This window comes from Nanorana parkeri, unplaced genomic scaffold (assembly GCF_000935625.1).
Source record: "Nanorana parkeri isolate BGI_ZX_2015 unplaced genomic scaffold, ASM93562v1 scaffold334, whole genome shotgun sequence".
Taxonomy (NCBI): domain Eukaryota; kingdom Metazoa; phylum Chordata; class Amphibia; order Anura; family Dicroglossidae; genus Nanorana; species Nanorana parkeri.
The window spans coordinates 715,711-742,879 of NW_017306602.1; the positions used below are offsets into that span (position 1 = coordinate 715,711).

The 27,169-nt window shown below is 40.8% G+C and overlaps 1 protein-coding gene across 1 annotated transcript in view; it reads right to left on the reverse strand.

Annotated features, from left to right (window-relative positions):
- ULK1 (unc-51 like autophagy activating kinase 1) overlaps positions 1–27,169 on the reverse strand; it is a 91,243-nt gene that overhangs the window by 23,608 nt on the left and 40,466 nt on the right. The window contains exons 8-13 of the mRNA XM_018558357.1: positions 23,220–23,321; positions 11,844–11,902; positions 9,685–9,767; positions 7,554–7,604; positions 5,369–5,457; positions 2,011–2,170 (exon numbers count right to left, since the gene is read on the reverse strand). Of these exons, the coding sequence (XP_018413859.1) occupies positions 2,011–2,170; positions 5,369–5,457; positions 7,554–7,604; positions 9,685–9,767; positions 11,844–11,902; positions 23,220–23,321 (544 nt within the window). The remainder of the gene's footprint in view (positions 1–2,010; positions 2,171–5,368; positions 5,458–7,553; positions 7,605–9,684; positions 9,768–11,843; positions 11,903–23,219; positions 23,322–27,169) is intronic.

A 27,169-nucleotide genomic window follows, 5' to 3' on the forward strand; every position in this document is an offset into this window, starting at 1 on the left:
TTTGAAATCTTTCCAAGATCTCCAACTAGCCCCTGGACAAACTGTTAATTCCTAGAAAATCACACCTGCCAACTAATCTCACGAGGTTTGCACGGGGAGGGGGGGGAAAAAAAAAGCAAGTTCTTTGTTATAATTGCCTGGGAAACAAACCAGACTTTAATTATTATGTTCAGTCTGAGCTGCAATAATTAGCTAGTACCACATAACGATGCAGATCACTGGGGCACAAGCAGAACAACAAAACCATCACAATTGTCCTATTAGCCTGCATGCTTCATTCTGCCTATCACAGTACATTTTGTTTTCAACCCCTTTCCAGCTACTGAAAGGAAATTCACAGGGAAGACAGCTGCTCTTAAATGCAGCAGTTAAACATAGCTTTTCACAAAATGCCTCTGGATTACTTGGAAGTATGCTTTATGCTTCATTTTCCTGCCCTGGGCTCATCTTGTTAGGCAGGAAAATAACGTCATAAACATTAAATTATTTAACTAAAGTGCAAATTAAAGCATCCAGAAAAGAGTGTGAAGAACCTCTGCCATTACATTTACATAACCGTTGATCTGTTGGAAAATAGGCTAATGGCTTAGAATGCATTTCCCAAGTTTATTAAGACAATGGAATTCTGCTTCCTTGAAGGCTGGGTACACGGCAGGATTTTAATAACACCATCATTCTGCTTAATGCATTAAACTTTACTTCGTATATACTTAAAGCCAAAACATTTTTTTTCACATTGGATAAACTAGGAAGTGGTTCAAACTCATGTCAGGTATTTTGCCATTCGTGTCCCATTGGAGAGATTTTCCTTAACTTGCTGTCCCTAAGACACAACAGTACGTCAGAGGAAATCTCTCCAATGTAAGTGAAATCCCTTCTTAAACAGTTGGCACCTGAACACATTGGAAGATTTCACCTCTACCGCTGTGCTAGCGACAACTAAAAATTTTGGATTTTCCCTCATTTTCTATCTTAGTGACAGTGGTTACCAGGCAAATCTCACTAGCAGGGAAAGCTATGACAATAAAAAGAGTTCCAATTCTGCCCCATTGTATATTAAAAAAAATGTTTTAATTTTACATGAAACTGTGTGACCCTGCTTCAAAGTACCAACATACATCAAATTGTCAATGACTTGTGGTAATGTCAGCAGGATTTATTAGTGATCCTTCTAGACCTTGTTAGATATCCTTGGGTGAAGGATACCAGGAGAAAAGACTTTCAACCAGGCTGCTATTCAGCTGTCTGCAGCGCACACAGGCATGCATACTCAAAATCAACAGGCAACCTTTTATGAATTTCGCTAGTGAAACATTTTTTTAACCAGTAGGATTGTGTATGGATGCCCAACCACAAGTCATTGCCCACATTTACAAGGTATTGCAGCTGTAGTTTGTGGTCTGCTTAACTACAACTCAGGGACATGCGGTCAGGGGAGGCAGGTTAGGCAGAGCCTCATCTAGAATTATGGAGGAAAAAGCTGTCAGCTTCAGGTCTGAAGCTGACACCTTTTTCTCCATTCAGATCGGCATCTAACATGTTACAGAGCAGGGAAATCCTCCCCGCTGTGTAACCTGTCACGGAGCTTCAGCGGTGAGGAGCAAGTGAGGGACATGGAGGCTCCTCCCTGTCTCCTCCTTTACACTTGCTTGGGGACGGGGCTTCGGCCGGCGGGGGCAGAGCTTCGGCCGACAGGAGGTGGGGCTTTGGGCGGCGGGGCTGGGGAATGCCTCACCCCGAGCAAGAGGTACCGCACGTCACTGCTACAACTCCCAAAGTGCACAAGGTAGTGACAGCATACTAGGAATAGCGGTGCACAACAGCGCAATTGAAGAAAAGCTGCAGCCTTATCATGTTTAACACAAGCTACAAGATTGTTCAACATGACCTTTCTGGTAATTATTGACAGATTACCCAAATGGAGACCTTTCACTGCATTGATAGGCATTTATGTTAAATAATGCTAGTCTCTCGTCTTTTATCCAAGTGTAACAAACAAACCTTGATAACCTGGAAACTGTGCAGGCACCATAACAAAGTCGTCTGTGTCACAAGAGGAGTTTTTGCTGCTGCTTCCACCAGATTCCTTTGAGCCTTGAAGAAAGCCTGGAGAGTCAGGTATGGGGGAAACTAGGGTTTTCTCTTGTAGCTGCTGCATTTCTCCAAGAGACTGCTAGAGACAGAGGAAAACCAACCTTGATTAAAGAAAGCTACAACTCAATAATGTGAATATCATCCTGATGGCATATAACCGCATAAAAACAGGTATCCCACTCTAACTTTATTCTACAGGCATGTACCATTGCTCTAACATGATTTATATGCATTCTATAAAAATCTTTGCATACCAGTTTTACTGAATAATAAAAATATGTTTTGAATATACTTTCGCCCTTTCACTGTCAGACCAATTTTTCCAATTTCTTTTTAGCCAAAGAGCATGCTAAAATGCACATTGTTGACTAGAGACCTCCAAACTATATATTTTCTGAAAGCAGAGCTTGTAAAAAATAAAAAGATGGTAGGGTTTATGAATTTTATTTAAAACTTTATGATGTTGCGCAATATTTAAAAACATGTTTTAAGAAATTTGTATTAAAAAAAATGAACGGAATATATTTCCACATTATTCAATGGAAAATATAAGACTGTGTCCAGTTAATAATCAATTAATTTATTGAATCTAAAAATCATATGTGCTCCCCAAACAGCAAAAAACTACAATACCCAAATCGTAAGCAGGCATTGCATTCAAAATCTTTAAAAGTAGAATTAAATTGGAGAGTCGTCCTGGCTGCAGCGCGGCTCTGGGCTGTCAGCATATAGCGGGCAGTAGCCTGCTATATGATGAGTTTTGGGTCACAGGAAGACATTACTATATGTCCTCCAGTGACCCTGAGGAGAACTATGGCAAAATAAAGGTTAGGTCATAGTTCTCTTTTAAGGCTCATCACTTTAAAAGGTAAATATTGCCCTAAAATTAGTTTTCAATTACACTTGACTTTTTTTAAATCTATCCTGGTAACTATCACAAGGGACCAACAAGCTGCCGCAGGATTGCGGAAGAGCCAGATGACTGCCAGGGCTTGCAAAGGTTACAAATGTTAAAACACAATACTACTATAGTTTTTTTGGTCCTAGAAAGTTTAAATAGTTTCTTCCCTGTACTCGTTACCAAACAGAGACAAGTAGTGGTTTTGTTAACTGTCCATTATGTCCCTGTTTTGGCTGGACAGTCCTAAAATGTATAGTACAATGAAAGAAGGCTTAGATAGAGTGTAATATCCTAAGTAAGATCCTAGGAAGAATTTTGTTTAAGCCCCTTCACAACTTACTTCCACCCAAAACAGTAATAGGTAGAGTCTGGAGAGGCATCTACGGGCTCATACATCTTGAGGAATCCATATCAGTGAGATCTCCCCACCAAAATTCCTGGCTTCTTTCCAGCCCATTTTAGAGTTTTGGGTCTTCCTAACCACCTTAGTGTTTTCCCACTCCTCCTGTTTTTTCCACAACATACATTAAAAATCCAACAGGTAGAATATAAACTCCTTATAATGGCTACTGTGGGGTTGAAGACCAGTAATCTCCAGGACAAACATCTCACCACTGTAATTTATTTTCGGTGGAATTACCTAATTTTGGGTAGCATTTCACCAATTAAACTACAACCAAGTATAATAAATAACAATAAAACAGAATAGAAAAGTAGTAGCCCAATATCTGCCATCCTCTTTATTAAGCAAAACTATTAAAGCAGCCCTTAGAACAGTGGTTCTCAACCTTTCTAGGGCCAGGACCCCTTGGTAACATTTGCCAAGTTGTGGTGAACCCCAACGGTAAAATTTAGGGATGACGGGGCTGCTGCAGTGACATCTGGTGGCGTGGCAGTAGAACTGACACTGCTGCGCTAGGAGAGGGCTGAGGAGGACTCTCACCTAGCACAGCAGAAATCACACAGCGACCCACAGGTTGAGAACCCCTGCTTAAAAGGAGACAACAAATCCCAGAGGAATACAACAAATCGCAGCAATAGTCCATTATACTATAATGTTCTTTTGCTGGGATTTGTAGTCCTCTGTAGCTGGTGTTATTCTGCGTTGCGCTGTAGAATTTATTATTGCTGGGATTTGTAGTCCTCTGTAGCTGCTGGTATTCTGCAGTGTGCTGTATAATGAATATACTGCGCAGCGCAGAATAACACCAGCTATAGAGGAATACAGCAAATCGCAGCAATAGTACATTATACCATAATTTACTATTGCTGGGATTTGTAGTTCTCTGTAGCTGGTGTTATTCTGCGTTGCGCTGTAGAATTTATTATTGCTGGGATTTGTAGTCCTCTGTAGCTGCTGGTATTCTGTATTGCGCTGTATATAATGTATTATTGCTGTAATCTGATGTATTCCTCTATAGATGGTGTTAGTCTCCATTGCGCCGTATAATTCATTATTGCTGGGATTTGTAGTCCTCTAAAGCAGATGGTACATATACAGCACAATGTACCATCAGCTATAGAGGTCTACAAATCCCACTACCCCAGCAATACATTAATGCAGGGGAGGGGTGCAGGCTTACCTGAGAAGATTGTGAGACTGTGGATATAACAGTGTTATGTACGCCGTCAGAATTAAAAAACAAAACAAAAAACACCATAGGAATGCATAGCTAGATTCCTATTGGCTATTTCACTTTGCAATAGCAAACTAGCTAGAAAGGGACCTGATGGAGAACTTCAGGTCCCCCTCTGCTGATTGGCAGCAGCAGGGGGCGGGTGCAATAGCTAGTTTGCTATTGTCTATTGCAAAGTGAAATAGCCAATAGGAATCTAGCTATCCATTCCTATGGTGGTGTTTTTTTTTCTGACTTACAGCGGTCCGCGGCCCAGATGTCAGAAAAAAACAAAAACGGAGCAGAGAAAGGTTTACTCTGCTCGATCGAGCAGAGTAAACCTTTCCGGGAGAAAGTGTTTCTCTCCCGGGGGGGCTGGGAGCCGCTGGGTGACCCCTGGCAAATCGTCATTCGACCCCCGACGGGGTCGTGACCCACAGGTTGAGAACCGCTGCCTTAGAACAATGTTCTCCATGAGAATGCAGCTATTTTCATAGCGGATATCTGGTTTCAATTAAACTTCTTGTCAATGAATATGACAGATGAAGGAACACCTTCACCTGATTTATTAAAATGATAGAAATCAGCCATTTTAAACCTTATACTATTAAGCCTTATAAACTAATTAAAGTAACAGTATAGTACACAGTACATTAAGTTACATACTGATGTGTGTTTCAATGTTATGACACGGCTACAGAAATATTGGTGTTTTTAACTGCAAATATTTCACACTATGGTCAAATGGTGTACTTACTGGGGGAGATGCCAAGTGTGATGTGGAAGAACTGCTGCAGGAGCTTCCAGACCCTGAACTGGGATAAGAGGGCATTGGCACAGGTGCAGCTGGGCAGAGAGAGAGAGAGAGAGAGACATGTCAATACACACAATGATTAGACTCAAGCACACTCTTTCAATAACCCCACTGCCAAAATAAAATCTGATGCTGCCACAGATTTCTAGGAATATTATTGACTCAATAAATCATTTACAGACTTCTGTAGCCCTGCAGTAATGGGTTTGGTGACCGGTCTGTGTTTTTGTCAAATGTAACTTTCTCTTTTTTTGTGACATGATTACTGTATTGTTTCCCTTTATATTTTTGAGTAATATTATTGTACTTCTTTTCTGAAAACATAAAAATACATTTACCCAAATCATCTACAGTCTATGAAAACAGGCTGGAGATAATGTGGTGCTCAATTAATTGTGCATGCATCATAAATATTTATGGAAATGTTAAAGTAAACTATAGATGTTATCATATAACCATCTTCATGTATTTTCTGCATGGCCATGGAAAGCATAAATGTAAAAAAATGTATACAAAACAATAAAACAAGCCTGTGGTTTGTCCACATGGGAACAAAAATCAACAGGTTTTCCTTCATTTCCCTGGCATTTTATTTAACTTCCAGAAGTGAAGAAAATACCCGCTAATACAGGGAATGGAGGAGCATGTAACTCACTCCATGTGAAAGCCCTGGACCAATCACCAAACACTAGAGCTGTTACTACAATCCATAATCGTGTGTAAGCTCTGACTTGGGCAATTTATAGCTTATACATGGCACTTCTACTCTCAGCAGTCGAAGGAAGTGGCAAGGTGTGAATGTGCTGCTGGGGCTTGGGGTACAAGTGTATCTGTAGCTTTTTCCTTAAAGGCAAAGAACCTTTAAAATGGGTAGCAAGGTGGATGGGTGTGTGGTTTGCAATTTAGCCTTACAGAGCTGGGTCTTTACTTTCCACGAAGATGATTCGCTTAAAATCTATATATTCCGCTTTTCTTATTGTCTACAAACTGTGCTCCATGAAACCGATACTGTATCCAAGCTGGTTGTTCTTTTATTAAAATGTCAATGAAAATATTGAAACAGAAAATCTATATATTCTTCATTATGGGTTTCTATATTGTGCTCCAGTACGCCACACCACCTAAGAATATATTGGCAAGTTAAATGACATCTGACTACACTGACCAAGTTTGAACTTCTGGTGTGAAACAAAAGCTTGGCCAACTACCTTCTTATCTCAAACTAAAGTTGGGTATACACGCTTCTATTTTCTTCATTCAACCTGCCGACTGAACCGAAGAAAATAGAACAGATATCAACACTTATGAGTGTTGATTGCGGAATCTCCTGCCGTTTCCTTTGCAGCTTGTTGGCTGCTAGCTGACAGTTTTCCAACATGCTCCTTCGACCAGCTGATCAATGGCTGCTGGTCCGAAAGATGCTGATAATGGCACGGACACATCGAATTTCGGCCAGTTAATCAAGAACCGCCTGAAATGTAAAGCATGTATACGTGGCTTAATACTTTAATTTTGGCTTGATGCTAGCAGTTTGAATAACCCATTAGCTTCTTATATGTAGATATCGGCAATCTCTTTTCAGACCCACCCACCTGTATTGAACAAGTCACCATCAAACCTTGGATCCAGTTCAACAATCTTTATTAGCTTCCACCACAGTCACAAAGACTGAATGGCCCTGTGTGGTCCTGAAACATTGAATGCTTCTTTGGAAGTGTAATGCATGCCAATAACGACCGTTAAATATTACATGCTGGAAATTGTGACCATGCGACCTCTCGGTTACATCAGTACCCTACTGATCAGTGCTCATGTGTTGAATGGAGTATGACTGTGACATGTAAGATCCAGCCAAATGCCATGGCTATTTTGTTGGGGGATTTATAGTGCCTGTGGGAATATGCATGTATTTGTCATAATGGAGAATGCAGTAGTGTAATGGGCAGATAATTCTGGGAAGAAGCCTGGGAAGATCATTCCCTTAGTGGCAGATGAAGCCAATGGTTAATACAAATCAACAAAACATACAAAGTACATACATTTGGCAATATATATGACATAGTTACGTCTGACATATTTTAAGTTTATCCTTAAGTGGTTAAATATTAGCACTGTAAATATCACCTACATTTCTTCATGGAGGAGCCTGCATCCAAAAACGAATGATGGAAGAATTCATCTGTGAAGAAGAAAGGATGAGAGTTCAGAGATGTTTGACAAATAACAGTTTATATTGTGTGCTATCACCTCTCTCCTGCTACTGTGTGTGAGAGCTGGAATTCCAGCTTACCACTGCATAAACAAGCTATTTTACATTTTGCTAGAAGCACTGTATAGCTAAATCTGCTTAAAGTAAACCTGTCATGAGAGCAATACAAGGCTGTTCTTGCTGACCCTCTAGCTGTACTTTCTGAGTCACTAACTTGGGAAAAGACAGGGCTACTTTATACCTGTACATTACATCTGCATAGTTGTTCTGGGTCAGTGACCCAAATACTGCTAGGCAACTAGCATTTTTAGAAGGGGGGTCAGAAATGATAACTTGCAGGTCCCTCTCATGGCAGGCTTCCTTTATTATGTCTATCTTGTGCTCAAATTAAATAGGCTTTATGAAAACTTTGTTTACAAATTGTAGAAGTACAATATCTTCTTCTTAAAAACACATTTGAATCACAGCACGCATGTGTATACTCCACACTGTCAATTACAAGCCAGAATAATACTCATATCAGATCTAATTATCTCTTAATTAAAAGATTGTGTCACTGATAATACATGAACTAGTAATTCCCACAAGGAGGAATGTTACTTTATGGATTTAGTTACACATTACATATCACAAGACATTCTGAAGCCATGTGAAATCAAGCAAGTGATTGCAGCCTATTTATACAAAGCTCAGTAGATGGCCGATAATTACTGAGTGAAGCATTTTTTCTGATGAAAAATCCTGTTAGCATTAACCCTTCAGGTTCAGGGCCACCATTTCTTACCTACTGACCATGTACAGATTTGCCCTCTCATAAAATATAAAGTAAAAAAACAGTAAGCAAATGAAGCAAAAAAGTAAGTTACAGAAAAATGGAGAGTAACGTATGGGAGACCACCTTTGTCTTTTCTGAAGACAGGGGAATCTCCAAAATGTTCCTCTCTCTGTATTTCTGTGACTGTAGTTTTTTATGAGGCTGTATTCAAATAATTGAGGCCTAGTCTTCTTTCATAGTAAGAATGTTTGTTGGCCGTTTTCCTACTCCAATTCATGTGTGCTATGGGAAATGGTTCAAGCACTCAGCACTTGATAATAGCAAGTTAGTAATTATTACTAAAGCAAAGTGCCTTCTTGTTACTCTACTTACATAAAATATGACTGCTATCAAAAAATACAAGTGAAAAAGAACTGAACAAAGAAGGCAATCTGCCCAGGGTGACCAACCAGATTTCATTTAATTGGATGACGACTGCTCAACTTCTCACTTTTTCACAATTGCTTTTCTCACGTTTTCTTCAGTGATCACCATCTATCTATGGTCTACACAGTGCCAAGTAACCTGCTCATACACAAATGGATGATGTTATGAATATGTGCAATGATTTTGGAGAGTTGTATCGTCACTCTCTTTCAATGATGTTGTTATTGCACCAGGTCTCCAGCAGAGGTTCTCTGCACAATTTGCTATTACAGGCTGGTGCCTGAATGAACGGACTCAAAAAAAATATATAAATCCTTGCAGTATTAACTGCCTGGAGTTAACAAAAGGTTAATAAAGTCAACGAGTCTGTGCCATGAGCTGACAAGAGTCATGCAATACAATGGGATCACATCCTCTACCAAATCTAGCTATAGGTGGCCATGTTGATTTAAAACTATGTTTGAAGGGAAAAATGTATTAATTGTTTCAAACAGACAATTGATTTCCAGATGTAATATTGACAGACCCCATTTCAGAGGTTGCCGTAGGCAACAAAGACACTTCTCTATTACAATAAGTTTTGTATTCTTCCTGTTCATTGTCAATTATCATTTAAGTGACATAATTTCCTTTTTCAGGATGTTCACCACCTGCAGAGAATATTTATTTTAATACAGATTCTAAAAGACAAATTAGATCAGATCTTTGATGATGGCAAGCACCCAAATACTGCATATATTTATGAATTCTACTCTTTTTCCCCAAATGTAAACAATGCCTTTAAATGGGCAGATGTTCGTTGACTTCTTAAAATCTACATAACATTCACAAGCATAATATAATTTTTACCAAAGTCCATTCGGTTCTTCTGGCTCCTCTGCAGAAGTCCCAAAAGCAGCTGCTTTAAATTACATGACGTTTCTCGCGGGATGCTGAAACATCAACACAAACATATATGCCAGTTAAACAGCATGTACAGGCAAAGGAACACAAGGGCAGAGCAGTCCAGACGAGCAGTCAGAGAGACAGAGATCACAGTATAGGAAAAATGCGGAGCAGAAAGTTCGAGCAGTTTGTGCGAACGAGAGGGGGAGTATGTTTGCCAGGTTTAAATGTAACACTTGCAGGCAGCCTGGGTATTATTCTTCATCACTCCTAAACTAGCATGGGTGTAGTAGTTGTATTTTTAGGGGATACAAGTTGTGAGGTGGGCATTTAGATATAATGCCCTGTGAGATACGTAACACTGACTGACGACTAAAAAAAGATTCAGTGTTGGCACAGGGTTATATTAGAATTCCAAATGAGGATATGATCCACTGCACTCTGGGGACTCAGCAGTACCTAATCATGGTAAACAGGTATAGCAAGTTCACCACTCCTATAAAATAACACAGCACTAACACAACTGACAGATTCCCTGATACAAGCACAGCAGAGGCAATTTAAATAAACGTACAGAGGGAAGTGGAGGTGTGACCCATAGGAACCAAGTGTGGGCTTTATTTATTAAAGTGCCTGGGGGAAGAAATGTCTGTTTGTATTTCTTCACACAATCAGATTCAAGCGTTCAATCTCCAGATGTCATTTCCCAGTGCCAGTTTTAATCAGATTGGTTGCTATAGGGCTACATGGATGGACTGAGAAAGTAATTCCTGACTTGTAAATTAGGATGTGAGAGTTTGATTTCACTTCATTTTTGTTATTATTCACATAATGAAGATTTTTTCATGAACAGTAAGGGATTATGCTGTTGTTGCCTAAATGCAAACAAATCAGATAACCACCTTTCATTTCAGAAATGTCAATGGTCATTAAAATGTATGTCTGTGTAAAAAAAAAAAAAAATTCCCCATGTTTTGCTCTGTAAAAACTCTGTGAACACGGAAAAATACCTGTTCCTGCCAAAAATCCAATGAACTCCTAATTTCCTATAGTGAGCTGACAACACTACCTCTACTGCACAGAGATCCCAGTCCTGCCAGAGCTCTCCTATGCTGGACTGAAGCTGGCCATATACTGTATGAATTTTTTATGGTTTTTGATGAATCAGCTGAAATTCATTCAGTGGGTGGCTCCGTCACCACACTTCCATCAGGCATCGGCCAAACAGAAAATCAAAGCAGCTGATTGGAAAATTTTCAGGTGAACAGCCACAACAGCCTGTTCCACTGTTTCAGTATTCTGACAGCGGCACATCCGCTGCAGTCAGAATACAACAGCCCAGCTGGAGATGCATCGTGGATGGAGAATCTGTTATATTTTTTCATTAAACCTGCAAAAATTTTTTTTACAGTATATGGCCAGCTCAAGCAACGCCTCTTATGTTACATAGAAGAGGAAAGGGGGAGGTGTTTTGTAGTCCAACAGGGCTGATAACACAGCCTGGGATCTCCGCACAGTAGAGGCAGCATTGTCAGGTCACTACAAGAAGTTAGGAGAGCACTAGATTTTTTGGCAGGGTCAACAGGTATTTTTCTGTGCTCACAGTACTTAAACTTAGGGAAATGTAGATATAATGCAGAGGCATATTCATTTTTTTCAGTTTTGCCCAGACATGCACTTTAATGGAACAAACCTCTATTTTCACTTTATTTTCATAAAGGCACTCTGGAAGACTAGTCATATATTTTGGCCAAGCTAGTCTTACCTTTTAGCAGGAGGAGAAGACATAATTTATGCCTATATACTGCTTGCTTACTCAGAATCCTCTCATTTGAGATATTTAAAAAAAAGCCAGCCAGTGAAATGTTATTTGTGTGCACCATAAACCTTTCCAGCATTAAACTGGTTTCCTCAAATAACCTATCCCATTTGCTAAAAGGATTAAAAGACCTTTCTGTCTGAGCCTGGCACTACCAGTTATGCAGTGATAATTAAGGAATGCTAAGCGGAGTGCCAAGTGTCTAGTGCCCATCTTGCTGGCAGCCTGGAGGTTTAGCACAGAATCAACAGGTGTAAACAGAGAGCAAGTCAACGGAAAAAAGGCAGCAATGTTGAATGATTACTTGGGCGTGAGGGTCTTGTTTTTCTCATAGAAGAGACGAAGGTCTTGAGGGCTGCTGGCCTGAAACGAGAAGGAAGCTGTAACCAGAAGAGAACTGCACATCTGATAAACTCTGGACTCAAGATTCTTATTTTTATCAGTCACATCCTAACCGAACACCACCTTAACCACACAAGTTCTGATTTAGAATCTGCACAAAATGAGCTAGTCTTTCCTACTAAAAGAAAACGTGTGTAACCACCCCGAGCAGAGCAGAATATAGAATGTGCCATTTCTTATTTTCTGAGTCAGAAATGCCTTCACAGCTTTCTCCGTTTCTTCCATGGCAGTAACAGATTTAATAAACACACATTTAAAGTAGACTTCCACCCAACATTAGCTGCAGGGTAAAATATACCAGTGTGAAGTAAGTCTGCTCTGCTGATCTCCTCCATTCACTGATTCCACTGTTCCAACATGTCAGATTACATATCAGAATATTCGATCTTGCCTAGCACATGCACATAACATTATGTACGATTTTTCCCAAACGAAAATCACGTTCAAGGTTAGAATCTTAGTTCAGGTAAGAAACAAGAACATTTTTCCATCCTGTTCCTTTGATTTTCCTCATCGGCATTGTCAAAACCAAAGTGTACTAACCATTAGAAAATCAGACAAATGCTTTGAAACTTTTCTAACAAACTTCTACTGGTGTGTGGTCACCTTTAGCGGAAGCAACCATAAGGCCTCATTCACATTAGAAACGGCCGGCATGTACAGCTCCGTGCACAGCCGTATCGGGCAGCTCCCGGGAAGGACAGGTGCTGCGTGTGATTAGAACGCAGCCCCTGTCCGTCTCTATGGGACTACACGGCCATACGCCCCCTGCGCTCACCTCAAGTGCAGTTCCGTACGGGTCCCGGGTCGGACGCAGACAGGATCCGTCCTGTCAGCGTACGAGTACGCTCACCCACATGGATGTGCAGGGTGGGTGAGCGTAGGGCAGCGTACGGCCGAGTAGTCCCATAGAGAAGGACAGGGGCTGCGTACTTAATCACACGCAGCACCTGTCCTTCCCGGGAGCTGCCCCACACGGGCAAGCACAGAGCTGTACGCTGCGGCTGATTCCCATGTGAATGAGCCCCAAGAGTCCCCTGGTCACCAAAAGAAAAGAAGTGTTTTGGATGTAGGTCTTCTTTAATAATGGTTAACAGTTGGCAACGTATTTGTAGACCAACAGATGACTTCTATTTTGGATACAAGGGTAGAGACATTTTCTCTGAGCTGGCCTTACATGTGTACTGAATTTAATATTTATTAAACCACTGCAGGCTGCAGAGGGATATTTCCTATCTTACAATCAAAGAAAAAAAAATAATTGGGTAGTTATCTCATGCAATGGTAAAATGTGTATGCTACATATATCATGCATAATCCCCAGTAAGAACTTCCATTGTTCAGTGGTAACTGTGAACAGGGAAATGACACAATGATAGCTGAACACACATTGTACCATTCCAAGTGGATGATCCCTTTGTCAATAGGACCTCCTGATAGGAGCTCAATAACATTTGACGCTTATCAGACATGCTGCAGCTTACATCCTTTTATGTATATATAGAGGCTGTGTGCCCCCTTTACTGAGCTCTTATGATTGAGCTGTTGCATTACTGATCTTATACACTGTGTTCATGGTTGCACTTTATAATATGTGGTGGTACAAACAAGTAAACTCAACAAAACAAAAAAAATGAGTGAAAAAAATATACGATATGGAGCATTGAAATTCCCTTTAACATGCTCATATGTAGTACAAAGAGTTAATTGAAACACTTTTCACAGTACCAACCCCAAGCTCAATTCCTAGAAAGCTGTGCAGACCGAGTGCACATTCATCACCCAAGGGGGCCTAGACTAAGGGAGGTAACATTCCGATTCTAGCCTTTCTTTCTTTCTTTCCTGACCCCGGCCATGTTGCAAATACTGTTTTGCTGGCCCTTTTTTTAAATCAAAGTCCTAATGTTAAATGAGAATGCAATATCAATAAAACAAATGTAGCACTGCAAAACCAAATATTCCATCAAAAGCAGCAAAAAGCTCATGTAAATATGTGTACGTGAACATGACCTCCTACAAGTGCTGAACCTGCAAAAGCGGGGTGTCAAATGTTCTCCATGTAGCAGAAGCAGAGCCGGGCTGGAATGCAGTGAACTCAGTGCCCTGTGTTTTATGACACTGTATACCATTCCACAGAGTTTCAACTCCAGTTATCACACTCAGCAAGTAAAATAAAAGGCAAATACTTTTATTGAAACTTTCAATTGGAGCGGAATGCTAATCTTAGATTTTGCTAAAGGTCTCAAGAGATGCCACAATAAAAAAAATAAATGGGTAATTATCTTTCTCCCGAAAAGAGTTATTTCAATTGTACACATTTGCCATCAACTCAACAGAAGTGGTGGGCAAATTTGTGTCGGGGAAGCAGCAAAAGTACAACATTGTCTCACAGCCCAGACCTTTTTCATCTTCCTTAGCTGTAATTCCATGCAGGCATATAAAATACATGCAACAAGAAGGCTCCCACAACTGGGATGGACTGTCAAGAGCTTGTTGTAAACATTATAGGTTTAAAAAGGTCTAGGAGTGTTTTAATTTAACTTGTCAGGAAAATAAATCACTGCATGTCTATCTCTTCTAAGTGTTTACTGCCTGGTCTAAAGAGACTGGTGGTTAATAATACCTGTCACTTTCTACCTACATTGCAATTTGCTTATAGAGTTCAAATTGAACTCTAGACGTCCCTTCAGTTTTGCATAGTTGTATGGGCTCATCAGGACTAAAAGAGGTCTTGAGAGGAGTACAGGGGCAGAGTGTTGAGTTGTTTTCAGGAAGCTATGTACAGCTCCCTACTGGCCCCTTCTGCCATCAATGATCTGCCTGATTTGAGTAGAGAAGCATAAAAACCCAGTGATTACACTACTGGGTCTAAAATAAGTATGTAAACAGAAAGGTTTTTGCATATGTAGCGCTCCCCCTTCCTGGTCAGAGCTATACCAATATAGGATATAGAGAAACCTCTATTATGGACCCACAGCATACAAGCACACCTTGAGTACTAGGGTCGGTTGCTATGGGTGGCGACAGCTCCGATTCTTCTTGTCTAGGGATACATTTACTCGCTTCGGCCCAACAACACTTAAAGTGACATTAAACCCTCAGATTTTTTAATATAAAACAATACTGTAATGTGTGCCTTACTGTAATCCATGGTTGTTTCCCTTCTCTTTGCTGCTCTTCCCTTTAAATCCGTATCTCTTCTCATGCTGGGCAGAACTTCTGTTTTGCAGCAGACTGCCTTGTCTCTGAAATGGATACATGGTGTCTGTGTGTAGGTTTGCAACCTGAGCCAGCACTACAGGAAGAGGCACTCAGCTGCAAAGGGAAGTTCTCCCCCAGCATGAGAAGACATGAGGATTTAAAAGGAAGAGCAGCAAAGAGAAAGGAAACTACCATGGATTACAGTAAGGCACACATTACAGTATTGGTTTATGTTAAAAAATCTGAGGATTTAATGTCACTTTAAGGCTCCTTCGGTAGAACGATTGAAGCGAGGTCCAGACTGTAGTTATGATGCTTGAAACTTTTTATTTGCAGAACTTCAGGGAGAGAGGTAGAGGAGACTAAGGATCATCCAGGCAGATGTAGACTCCATGGCTTTTCAGAGAGAGTGTGGTTACAGCTTCCATGCAGAGCAGGTCGAACACCTGTCACAGCATATTTAAAGTAGAAGTTACTGATCCTTGTCTTTAGCAGCAGCCCCCACTGGACCTACTGCCACCAGGCTACAGGGTGATTCCACAGCTAGTCCCCAGGCTTTGAGGCCTGGTCTGCTTAGGCAGTCCAGCGCAGCCCCCCAGCAGGTAGGGCCTCGGACATGAAGAGACAAGCTCACATGGCCCACCCCGAGTATTTATCTCCTCCCACCACTGACTATCGTTACTGATTTAATAGCACCCTTTTCACTAGGGCACTACACATAAAAAGATTCATTAGTATGTTGATGAGGGGGAAAGGGGGAGGACTAGGGAAGACAAAATAGAAGTAGATTTAACTTCAGTTTTATATGGAGGTCAATAGAAGGCCTTTTTACATCAGCCAAATGGAGCCCCTAAAGTCATATTTTATCTATTCTACCTAGCAAAACTATAAAGCACAACATTCTAATGTTTTAATGGATCTGTCTCCTGAATTTTTCCATAAAACCCAAACTTAATCTTGCGCGTGACACATATATTTTTTGGAGAAGTAGACACTGTGGAAGGGAAACTGTAAATATAAAGCCTAAAAGGTGCCCATACACCTGCCGATTATCGTACGATAATCGCGGGTGTATGGAAGGCGTGCGGGCATTTCTACTGTACGGTTGCAGGTCTTTGTCTTCCGAGCACTCTTGAAAACCTGCCGTAAATCGTAAGATTTCCAGTGGGTTAGTGGCGTGCTCGGAAGACAAATGCCACAAGCGCACACTGCCTGCTCAGCATTGGAATCATCGGAAGCCCTCCCCTCGGCGGGGAGGGCTTGCAATGATCGCAAGTACGATTTGCCTGTTCAAGATGGGCAGATCGTACGAGATTTTAATTACCTTACAACCATTGCACAACAAAAGTCGTGCGATGGTTGTAAGGTGTATGCCCAGCTTTAGGATTCCAACTGGTTGGGAAAGAGTTAAGCAAGAAACGAGCCTTCAGAGTGATGCTTGTGAGCTGCATTTCAGGAAACATGGGAGGCCCTGTATAAGGTTTCAGATTCCTGCTTCTATAGTAGCTTACTGTATAGGAAAATATTTGGTCACTCCATGAAGGTAAAATTCAGACTTATATTAAATATATTAGTTGATCTTTTACAGGCAAGTGGTTAGACCAATATCCAAGCCATTTATATTTTACAAGCATTCCCACTATTATTTTAGTGTTCCGCAATAAGTCACTTTATACATCAATCCATATTTATAGGTTCTTATCGGAGAGAAGAAGGAAAGAAAGCTAAATTGAGAATCCATTTTCAACTGAACTATTTGCTCCATGTCCAGTTTATATTTTAAAGAAAAATGTTGCCCAGAGTATCTAATCAGCTTCTGGCTGTCATAGGGAAAAATAAACTCCAGCATCTTGTTGTCATAAATTAAGTGTTCAATCTTTTCAACATTTTCAATCCATTCTTGCCAAGAGTCAGACATACAGCCCAGAGTACCCTGCTTTATCTGCTGTTTAATAGCCGTTATAGTGTTTGCTAGCTTTTTACACCCTTCTTTGATATGAACATGAAAAGTTATAACTAAAGAGGGTCTTAACATGTGGGACAGCAGAAGTCCAAGGGGGAAAATGACAGCTGTCACTGTGTATGACCCTTGAAATGAAGTCCACTTCACACTGGCTAGACTAACTGTTTACCTGGCAGGGACAGCATTGCTTTTATCCCACTGATCAGACACTTGGTCATAGCTGAGCATTTCCAAAACTACCTCTGCTCAGAGGAACTCTGCTGTGTCTGGCATGAGACAGTGTAGTTTCAGAAAGTTACTAAAAAGCAATGGTTTCTGAGACTGGGCTGAGCCACGCAGGAAGGCTGAGCACCTCAAAAATGGTGACAGCCTTGAAATGCTCAGAGGCTATGCATGGTTCACTGGCACAATTCAAGAGCATGCTGGTGGGTTAACTACCTTCTGACCAGGGGGTCGACCGAATATCGGATCTACCGATAATTGGTACCGATATTTACAGTTTTTATAATTATCGGTCAAAGTAAATAAATATTGCCGATAATAAACACTGTGCAAATTTCAGCCAGTTTTTAAAGAACCGGACACAATTTTCACAGTGGGTGCCGCTCTCTAGCCGGCATGCCTCAATCAGATGATCGAAGGAGCCAGTCAAAAGCTGGCAGCCATTGAGCTGCCAGCCCTGTTCAAGTATTTGGACAGCAGCTGGTGGCCGCTGTCAGAATACGCAGAAAAAAAACCCATCAGATATCAGTGGAAGCATTAGCTCCTCCACTATCTGTTTTTTTATTTTATGTTGACAGTAACCGCCAGCTGCCGTCAGAGTAAATAAAAAACCCAACAGACAGCATTGGAATGAATAGCTGGGCTGCTATTGGCTATTTCAAATTGCAATAGCAGGCTGGCTATTGCACCTGCCCACTGCTGTTGTCATTCAGCAGAGGAGGACCTGAAGGAGAAAACAGAGAGAAGGGTAATCTGCAAATAGGAAAGGAGCTAATGCTTCCCCTGCTCTCTGATTTTTTTTTTCTTTGTATTCCGACAGTGGCCGCTGTCAGAATCCAAAAAAGGAAACAGGGAATCGGCCGATATCAGGCGACCGTCTGCTGTTTACATCCAGCTGCGGTACCAGATATTGGGTATGTGGCCAATGATCGGTACCGAAAAATTCATATTGGTTGATCCCTACTTCTGACCACACAACTGGCCCTAATGTGCCCATTTGTGCTGAAGAGATTAAATTCCAAGCACCTCAGTAGTAAATGGACTAGTGTTAGATTTATAAATAGCAAAGCTCTGCAAAATATGGCGGTGCTATATACACATGAGTAAAAGATATATAGGGGTTTTCTACATGGTGAGGAAAAGGTGGAATTCCTATTCAAGCCACGTTATCCAACCATAATATAACTGAAAGTGAGGGCACTCTGATGCAAATAAAAGACCCAATATATCAATATGTTCTTCTAAAGAACTAGATTTGTTTCCTCTGAGACACCAGTTAGATGTATACCCATCTTGAAAGTCTGAATCTGATTTGTGGCTACAGAGGAATAATGCCAACTCTTAGTAAAACCATGTTAATACATGAGGCCCAAAGTAAGAAGGTGAATTTGTATATTCCTTTCCTTAGGTAAAGACATGTCAAACTCAAAATTTAAACTGAAGTGCTGAACTGAGTAGAATAACCCAGCAAAGGGCCCCAAATAGAAGACCGCTCTTTGACAACTGAAAAATACTATAGCTCTTATTTAGGTATTGATATGTCAATTATAAAGCATATACCGGTATATCGTACATTATTGCAACTTTCAGTATTATATTAGCTGTGCAAATGTTACCTTGACTTTACCCAGCACAGTACTGAAGTGTAATCTTAATAAGTTATTGAACTAACAAACTAAACAACAAACTAACAAACTAAAAACACCACTCTGATATGTAAGCTCTAGTATACTAATGAGCTTACATTTTATATCACCGGAGTCTGAGTCCTGAAAAACACTGAATAACCCTATTTCACACTGTGATGAAATCCAGGATTTGTTTTTTATGTACTACTAACCGTGCAATATTCTGAACAGGTTGCATCATTGGCTTCTACCACTTAAAAAAAGATGATTAATTAGACACAAGCTGTCAGCTTGTGTTCAGTCAGTGAACTGAAATGCTTACAAAAAAGGATGGAATGTGCATGTGGCAATTATTCTGATAATGCAATTAGACTACAGGGAACCAGAAAGGTCATTGAAGTTTTCTTTTAGAAAGTGACTTTAGATGAAAGAGTGGGCACATTGTAAGCAGCTTCTGAGTTCCATGCTTAAGTTAACACACAGAGCTGGAAGCTGTCTATTCATGTACAGTGATAAGTATAGAACATGCTGGGAAAAGATGTGTGCTAGAAAACAGACCGTAAACACACTTGACCATGCTGAAATCCAGGAGGAGAGAGGAGAGAGGGAGAGGGAGAGAGATAGCATGTGTTTCTGTATGTACTTTCTTATTCTTGAAGCCAAAAAAAGTGAATGATATCCATTACTTTTTAGCCAGGTAATTATGAAATATTAAATAAGAATATATAACATTTACATTTTTACATTCTCCCAGTCATCGGGTAGAGCTCTCGTCTCCTTTTCGTGTATTTACCAGCTAATCCAAACTGCTTAGTTGAAAAAAGCCTATTTACAGTGCTCAATAGCTGAAACTCTGGTGTAACTAATGCCATCTCCCTCTATGAAAATAAATAAAATTGATCCAAAACTAACTCAGTTTTCTTTGAGGTTCCTAACTTACATTTGATGCAATTTGTTTGATAATAATTTCAAATTCACTTTTGCGCTCTTTAGTTATTATATTTATATTTACATACTATATTGCCAAAAATATTGGGACGCCTGCCTTTACATGAATATGTACTTTAATGGCATCCCAGTCTTAGTCCATAGGGTTCAATATTGAGTTGGCCCACCCTTTGCAGCTATAACAGCTTCAACTCTTCTGGGAAGGCGTCCACAAGGTTAAGGAGTGTGTCTATGGGAATGTTTGACTATTCTTCCAGAAGTGCATTTGTGAGGTCAGGTACTGATGTTGGACGAGAAGGCCCGGCTCGCAGTCATCACTCTAATTCATCCCAAAGGTGTTCTATCGGGTTGAGGTCAGGACTCTGTGCAGGCCAGTCAAGTTCCTCCACCCCAAACTTGCTCATCCATGTCTTTATGGACCTTGCTTTGTGCACTGGAGCATAGTCATGTTGGGCCAGGAAGGGGCCATTCACAAACTGTTCCCACAAAGTTGGGAGCATTAAAGCATCCAAAATATCTTGGTGTGCTGATGCCTTCACTGGAACTAAGCGGCCAAGCCCAACCCCTGAAAAACAACCCCACAACATAATCCCCCCTCCACCAACTCTACACTTGGCACAATGCAATCAGGCAAGTACCGTTCTCCTGGCAACCGCCAAACCCAGACACGCCCATTGGATTGCCAGACAGAGAAGTGTGATTCATCACTCCAGAGAACACGTCTCCACAGTCCAGTGGCGGAGTGCTCTACACCACTGCATCCGATGCTTTGCATTGCACTTACTGATGTAAGACTTGGATGCAGCTGCTTGGCCATGGAAACCCATTCCATGAAGCTCTCTACACACTGTTGTTGTGCCAATGTTTGGAGGTCTGTAGCTATTGACTCTGCAGACAGTTGGCGACTTCTGCTCACTGTGCGCTTCAGCATTCGCTGACCCCGTTTGTGTCATTTTACGTGGCCTACCACTTCGTAGCCGAGTTGCTGGTGTTCCCAGTTGCTTTGTTATAATACCACTAACAGGTGACCACGGAATATTTAGTAGCAAGGAAATGTCACGGATGGACTTATTGCACAGGTGGCAACCTATCACGGTACCACGCTTGAATTCACTGAGCTCCTGAGAGCAACCCATTCTTTCACAATGTTTGTAGAAGCGTCTGCATGCCTAGGTGCTTGATTTTACACACCTGTGGCCATGGAGGTGATTGGAACATCTGAATCCAAGCATAAACATGTACATGCATGGTGGTATTGAGGGAACCGAAGGGTCTAACAGTAAAATGATCATCAGCATTCAATGGTGAGTTGAGAATAGGGGTGAACAGCAGCGAGTGAGCTGCCGGAGGTTCGGCTCAGCCAATCCTGATGTTGGATCGGCTGAGTTGACCTCCTTCTGCACTTCGGCTCAGCCGAACATGCTGAGCATGTTCGGCTGACCGAAGGCAGCCGATGTACGTATTTCAGCCGTACTGAGCCGGAGTGAATAGGCAAACGTCGTTCAGCTCTGTTCACTTCGGCTCAGTTATTTAACTCGGCTGCCTTCTGCAGCTAAGTGAATAACCCTCCAAGTATTCACTGTCAGACAAGGAGTTCCTCCCTACTAGAAAAACTTTCATAACACACTGTAATCCATGCTACCAAAAACATAAAACAAAACAAGATGACGTAAGGGCATTTAACTAAAAAAACAAGATAACCACTACCATTTTCTATGCATCAAGCTAATTGTGTAACGTATGCAATGCTGCCCATTCACCAAACAATTTTTGCAGGTGACGAGCCAAAATTAGTAAGTCATGATAAAAATAAATTAACAATGATCAAAATAAGGAAACGCGAATCTTAACAGAAACTTTCCGACACGATGGAAAATGCATATTTCCCTCAAAGCTAATCAGAATTAAGGCTGCAACAACTAATCGATAATAAGCGATGATGAGACTAGTTGAATAGTTGGCAACTATTCTCTTTATCAGTTAGGGGGCAAGTGAAGTGAGAGAGTGAGTGAGAGAGTGCGAGTGATTCTTAATGCAACCAAATCGATTAGTTGAAAAAATAATTGGGCAACTAATCGATTATTAAAATAATCGTTAGCTGCAGCCCTAATCAGAACGCAGAACTGGGAATGCTCTAATGCTGGCTACAGGAGTACAGTGCCAATTCTGGAATGGTGACAATCTTATCAAAGCCATGGTCACCTTAAAGTATAACTAAAGGCTCCTGTATGAAAATCTGAAATTCAATTAGTACATAATGCACATGCATCATACAGTAAAAAAACAACTTCCTGTACCTTCCCTGACTGCACCAGATACTACTTGATTTGTGTGTCACACGCTCTCCCTCCCAGACACTGCAGATCACAGTGGGAGAGTTTCAGTAACAGAAAGCAGTGGGCAGTTATAAGTGTGGCCATGCACTGATTGACAAGCTACAGGCTTGTGAATCAGCAGTGACAATGCTGATAGCCATGCCTTACAACATTTTTTTCATACCACTGTAGTATAATCAGGTACAGCATACATGTGAATGGCAACTTTGTTTGAAATTCAGGACCAGTTCAGCATCATAATCACCAAATTGCAACCATTGTCACTCATTGCCATGTAGGGGACTACAGACAGGTGTGTCTATAGATGCATTTAAAAGGCCTACAAATGTACAGTATGGAATGAGTTCTCCATGGCAATCAGACTGTTCTTCATGGGGCATACTAAATAATTAATATTGAAATATGAAACAAAGTATACATAAGGGAACACACTAGCCAATCAATGCCATTAATGCTTGGTTATTGTGGAGCAACATCTTATAATATCAATGTTGCTAGAAATGTGCTCATTATTCATATTTCTCAATGTTGATTGCTCACTAAGTGACATAGTTTAGGCAATTCCCATACAAGTACCAGTTCATATTTTATTGAGCCACTTGATGTCTGAAATCTCACCCCTCCATGTTCAGGACACTGGTACCCATGCCAAATCTGATGAGGGCTCAAGACATGACTGTGTCTTGTTACACAGACAGGGGTCAGTTTCCCTCACTGATGAATACTACTTACAGGTGCTGACATACAAGTCTTTTGTTACCCTGATCATGAGCTTGATGAAGGTCTTAGCTCATCTGAACAGGGTTACAAAGAGGGTGATCGCTACTAAAGGTCATTATGTGGACAGTATAAAAGCATAATCAGGAATGAAAGCGACACTGCTCTAAAACCAACAAATGTGAACGTTATCAATATAAAACAAAGAATACATTTCATAGTTCACTAAGCAGCTGAGGCTGTATCAGCTAGAAGAAACCTACCTGGAAAGGAGCCTTGCCAGTCAGGCACTGATAGATGATGGTACCGATGCTCCACAAGTCAGCTTTGGCATCATAGTGCTGGGACATAATAACCTCAGGTGCCTTGTAAAAGAAAAAATATAAGTCTCATTATTGGATGCTCACATTTTCACCAGGAAACAGACATGAAATGATTTGGTGATTGTAAATTATTATAATTATTATTATTATAATACAGGATTTATATAGCGCCAACAGTTTGTGCAGCGCTTTACAATATAAGGAAGACATTACAAATCACAATACAATTCAAGACAAGATGGTAAGTGCTGTTTACTTTACACTGATATGTGTATTTTTTATGCCATAGGAAAACGTAGGCAACATGAAATTCACCATGAAATAGAACATCTTTATTTAACGTGTATTTCCACTTTTGCACCCAAATTGGAATACAAGGCTTGAATACACCAGGGCATTACTAGTTAGGAAAATTCCACTTCATATCCAGCTGGTTTTCAATTATTTTCCAGTTAACCAAGATCAACTTGAAACAAATTTTTCAGGAACGGTACAATTTTATATTTTTAGATACATGAGAAAAATGATGGCTGAATATTGACAAAAACACAAATGTTATGGTTTTTATCTAAAATAATAAAACATCAAATTTGTTATTGCCTATATTGTCATATTAACAAAAAAGAAGAAACATCACTTTTAGGAGTCGGACCAGGTACAGAAATCGATTTCCAAAGAGTTGTGACTATGACCACTTCAATTGGATAGTGATCTCATGATCTCAAATGGCTCCCTATAATCCCATTGGGTGGTACAGGGAAATCATGTGATCTCATAATCACATATGGCTCTTTACAATCCTGTGGGATGTACGGTACAGTGATCTTTAGGGCTGCAACCAACTATTCTCATTATCGATTAGTTGGTTGGATCCCCTAGCTCTCTCCTCTGGGACACTGGGAGGAGGGCACAGCAAGCAGTGGGCGGGTGCAATAGCCAGCCTGCTATTAGCTATTGCAATTTGAAATGACCAATAGCAGGCTGGCTATTGCATTAGGAAACAGTACCGGCGCCTCCACCTGCAATATCAGCCAGTTGCAATGATAGTGAACTCACTGCAGAGGCAGCTCCCACAGGTTGAAAAGACCGTCAATCTGAGAGACAAAAAACGAAAAAGAGCGCCTCTATAGTGTAAAACGAAATGTAATGATAATGATAGAGACAACACCAATTACAACACAGATAACTGGTATAAAAGCTTCATGTGACTCATTTAGAGATCGCCCGTGATAGGTCAGCCTTAGACATTTAAGAACAGGGAGTAGGTTAGTCACGTCAGGTTCTGAGGAAGGGGGCGTGCCCCTAGAAACGCATAAACCGAGACCACACGGGGGCAGTGGACGCTGATGCCGCACATCTTTTCAGACTTCCGCTGCTAGATGATTTGACCTCCTATTGATCTCTACATGCCTTTTTTATCATTATGCGAATCATGCTACTGGCAGCTGTCATTCCCTCGCTGAAGCTATTCAGGTGCCATGTGCTTACAATACAATTATTTAAAAAAATTATAAAAGTTGGGGAAAAAGTCATTTTCGGTTTTGGACTGACAAATTCTGCTGCGGGAGGTGCGTTGCAGTGGAATTCATTCCAAAGGCACCGCAAAAGCGCCTCCCACCCACAGTGTGATTGCCCGTACTGGAACGCATGGTATCGCAATGCTGTGCGTTCCAGTGCAGAGCGATTGCAAAAAATTGTGCATACAGTTTTATTCTGAAGTAAACTTTATGTTTGTAACACTCCAATTGTGTGTTTTATTTTAAATTGGGGATGGTATTTTTTTATCCGATTAAATTGAAAAAACAAATTGATTATGAAAATAATCATTAGTTGCAGCCCTAGTGATCTCGTGACCATAAACAGCTTTTTACAATGCCATTGGGTGATACAGTGATCTCATGATCACAAAAGGCTCTCTACAATTCCATTGGCTGGTACAGTGATCTCATGAGCACAAATGGCATTTTATACCATGGCAATGTCCCTCATGTGGAAATTTGTCTGGTTTATACCATGAGTCAGATCCATAAAGGGCAGTCAAAGTTTTTGCAAAGAAGGCTGAGCCTCCTGAAGTTCTATTTACGTAAAGTGAAGTTAGAAAAGAAAAAGACAAAACAATACGTGCCGATTTGCTGTTTTTCTAACCCCCTCCTCTGAATAGGTGAACCACTTAGGATTCAGTGTGTGTATTGTGCAGATGTTTAGGCAAAGTGGAGAGAAACACATTGTATAAATAAATGCCTGATGTCTGCTTTTGTCTTGAAGCCCAGCTCAGGAGCTAAAAGGGACCTAACTGACAAAAACAGCTTCCAGGATATAAGAATTCTGATGATTGTTGGGCACATGCCAGCTGTTTACTTTACAGATAGGTGCCCAACTGCCAGCAGTCAAGCATGGCAATTCTCCCTGACAGATGTGATAGTTCCCATCCCCCTAGGCAGATGCAGCATAGGATGCTGAACACTGTCTCATTCACACTCTCATATTCCATGGAGGTAACAGAGTGACGGCAGATTCAGACATTCCATTAATGTCTTTAACAGATGTAAATATCAAATACATACTTTATATTCAAATGGCTCCTTCAATGCTCCTTGCATGACTATGGCCAAACCTGCTGTAATTGTTAGCTATTCTTTACAGCTTTTTTTTAGTGCATTTGATGTATATAGTGATATACCGTGTTTCCCCGAAAGCAAGACCTAGCACTATTTTTAAACATTTCTGTAATATAAGACCTACCCCGAAAATAAGACCTAGTTTGGGGGTGGCCCAGAGAGCAACCAGAGTACATGGCGGGGACTAACCACTGCGCCGCAGCTCCCGCATGCCGCCCCTGTCACGAAATCAGCAGACACCTGTCTGCCTCAGCCGTTGCTTAGAGAGCTGCCGCTGGGCAGGAAACTACATTTCCCAGCAGGCAGCAGCACAGCAAGGAACGTATGGCCAGTAGGGTCGGAGTGAGTGGAGGTGACTGAGCCTCAGTCACTGAGGGAACTTCTGACTGGAGGTCCGTGCAGTCCAGCATGGCGACGAGAGAGGTGGCTCCCTGGCGGGGATCGCACAGAGAACTGTGGACGGCATCAGAGAGGAGAGCTCCAGGACAACTGCAGCCTGCAGGTATTGTGATACTGTGTGTGACAGTATTTAAAATAAGACATCCCCCGAAAAAAAGGCCTAGTGTGATTTTTTGGGTAAAAAAAAAAATATAAGACAGTGTCTTATTTTCGGGGAAACACGGTACTGTAGATGCCAGAGATAAAATTAAATCACAGAATAAAATGGAAGAGAGACACCATCGATTTTCCACACAATTATTTATGTGCACCAACAATCACAATAACGAAGATAATTCATTATTGCAGACAACAATATAAAACACAACATCTGTAACATATTTTCTGTTGTTATTATTACCCGTGGAAGGGAGCGGAGACAGAATGTGTGGGCATACATCACATGTTCTAACATAACATTTATAGCTCCCCGCATAATTATTGTAGAGAGAAATAAAAGGGGGTAAACGGCAACCTTCATCACCTTTCAGTCACATTAAATGTTTATGTTACAGAGCGAATGTTTGTCAAATGAATGTCTGTATCTGTAAAACGAATGTTGGCAGAAATGGCACAATTGACTTTTACTGCAATAACACAAGAGAAAAAAAAAAAGAAACCGGAATCCATAGAGAGACATGTTTATACACATTTTTGTCACAGACTAGTCAAATCCTGGGAAATACACACAAGTACATGCTGCAAAAAAAGGTTATTCTCAGTAAAAACGGCAAGTCACATCAGTCAGAAATAACAGCAGCTTAAATTATATACAAATCTCAACTTTTTCTGTGAGAGTTAAACTGGTCATACACGGAGTGATTTCAGATGGTT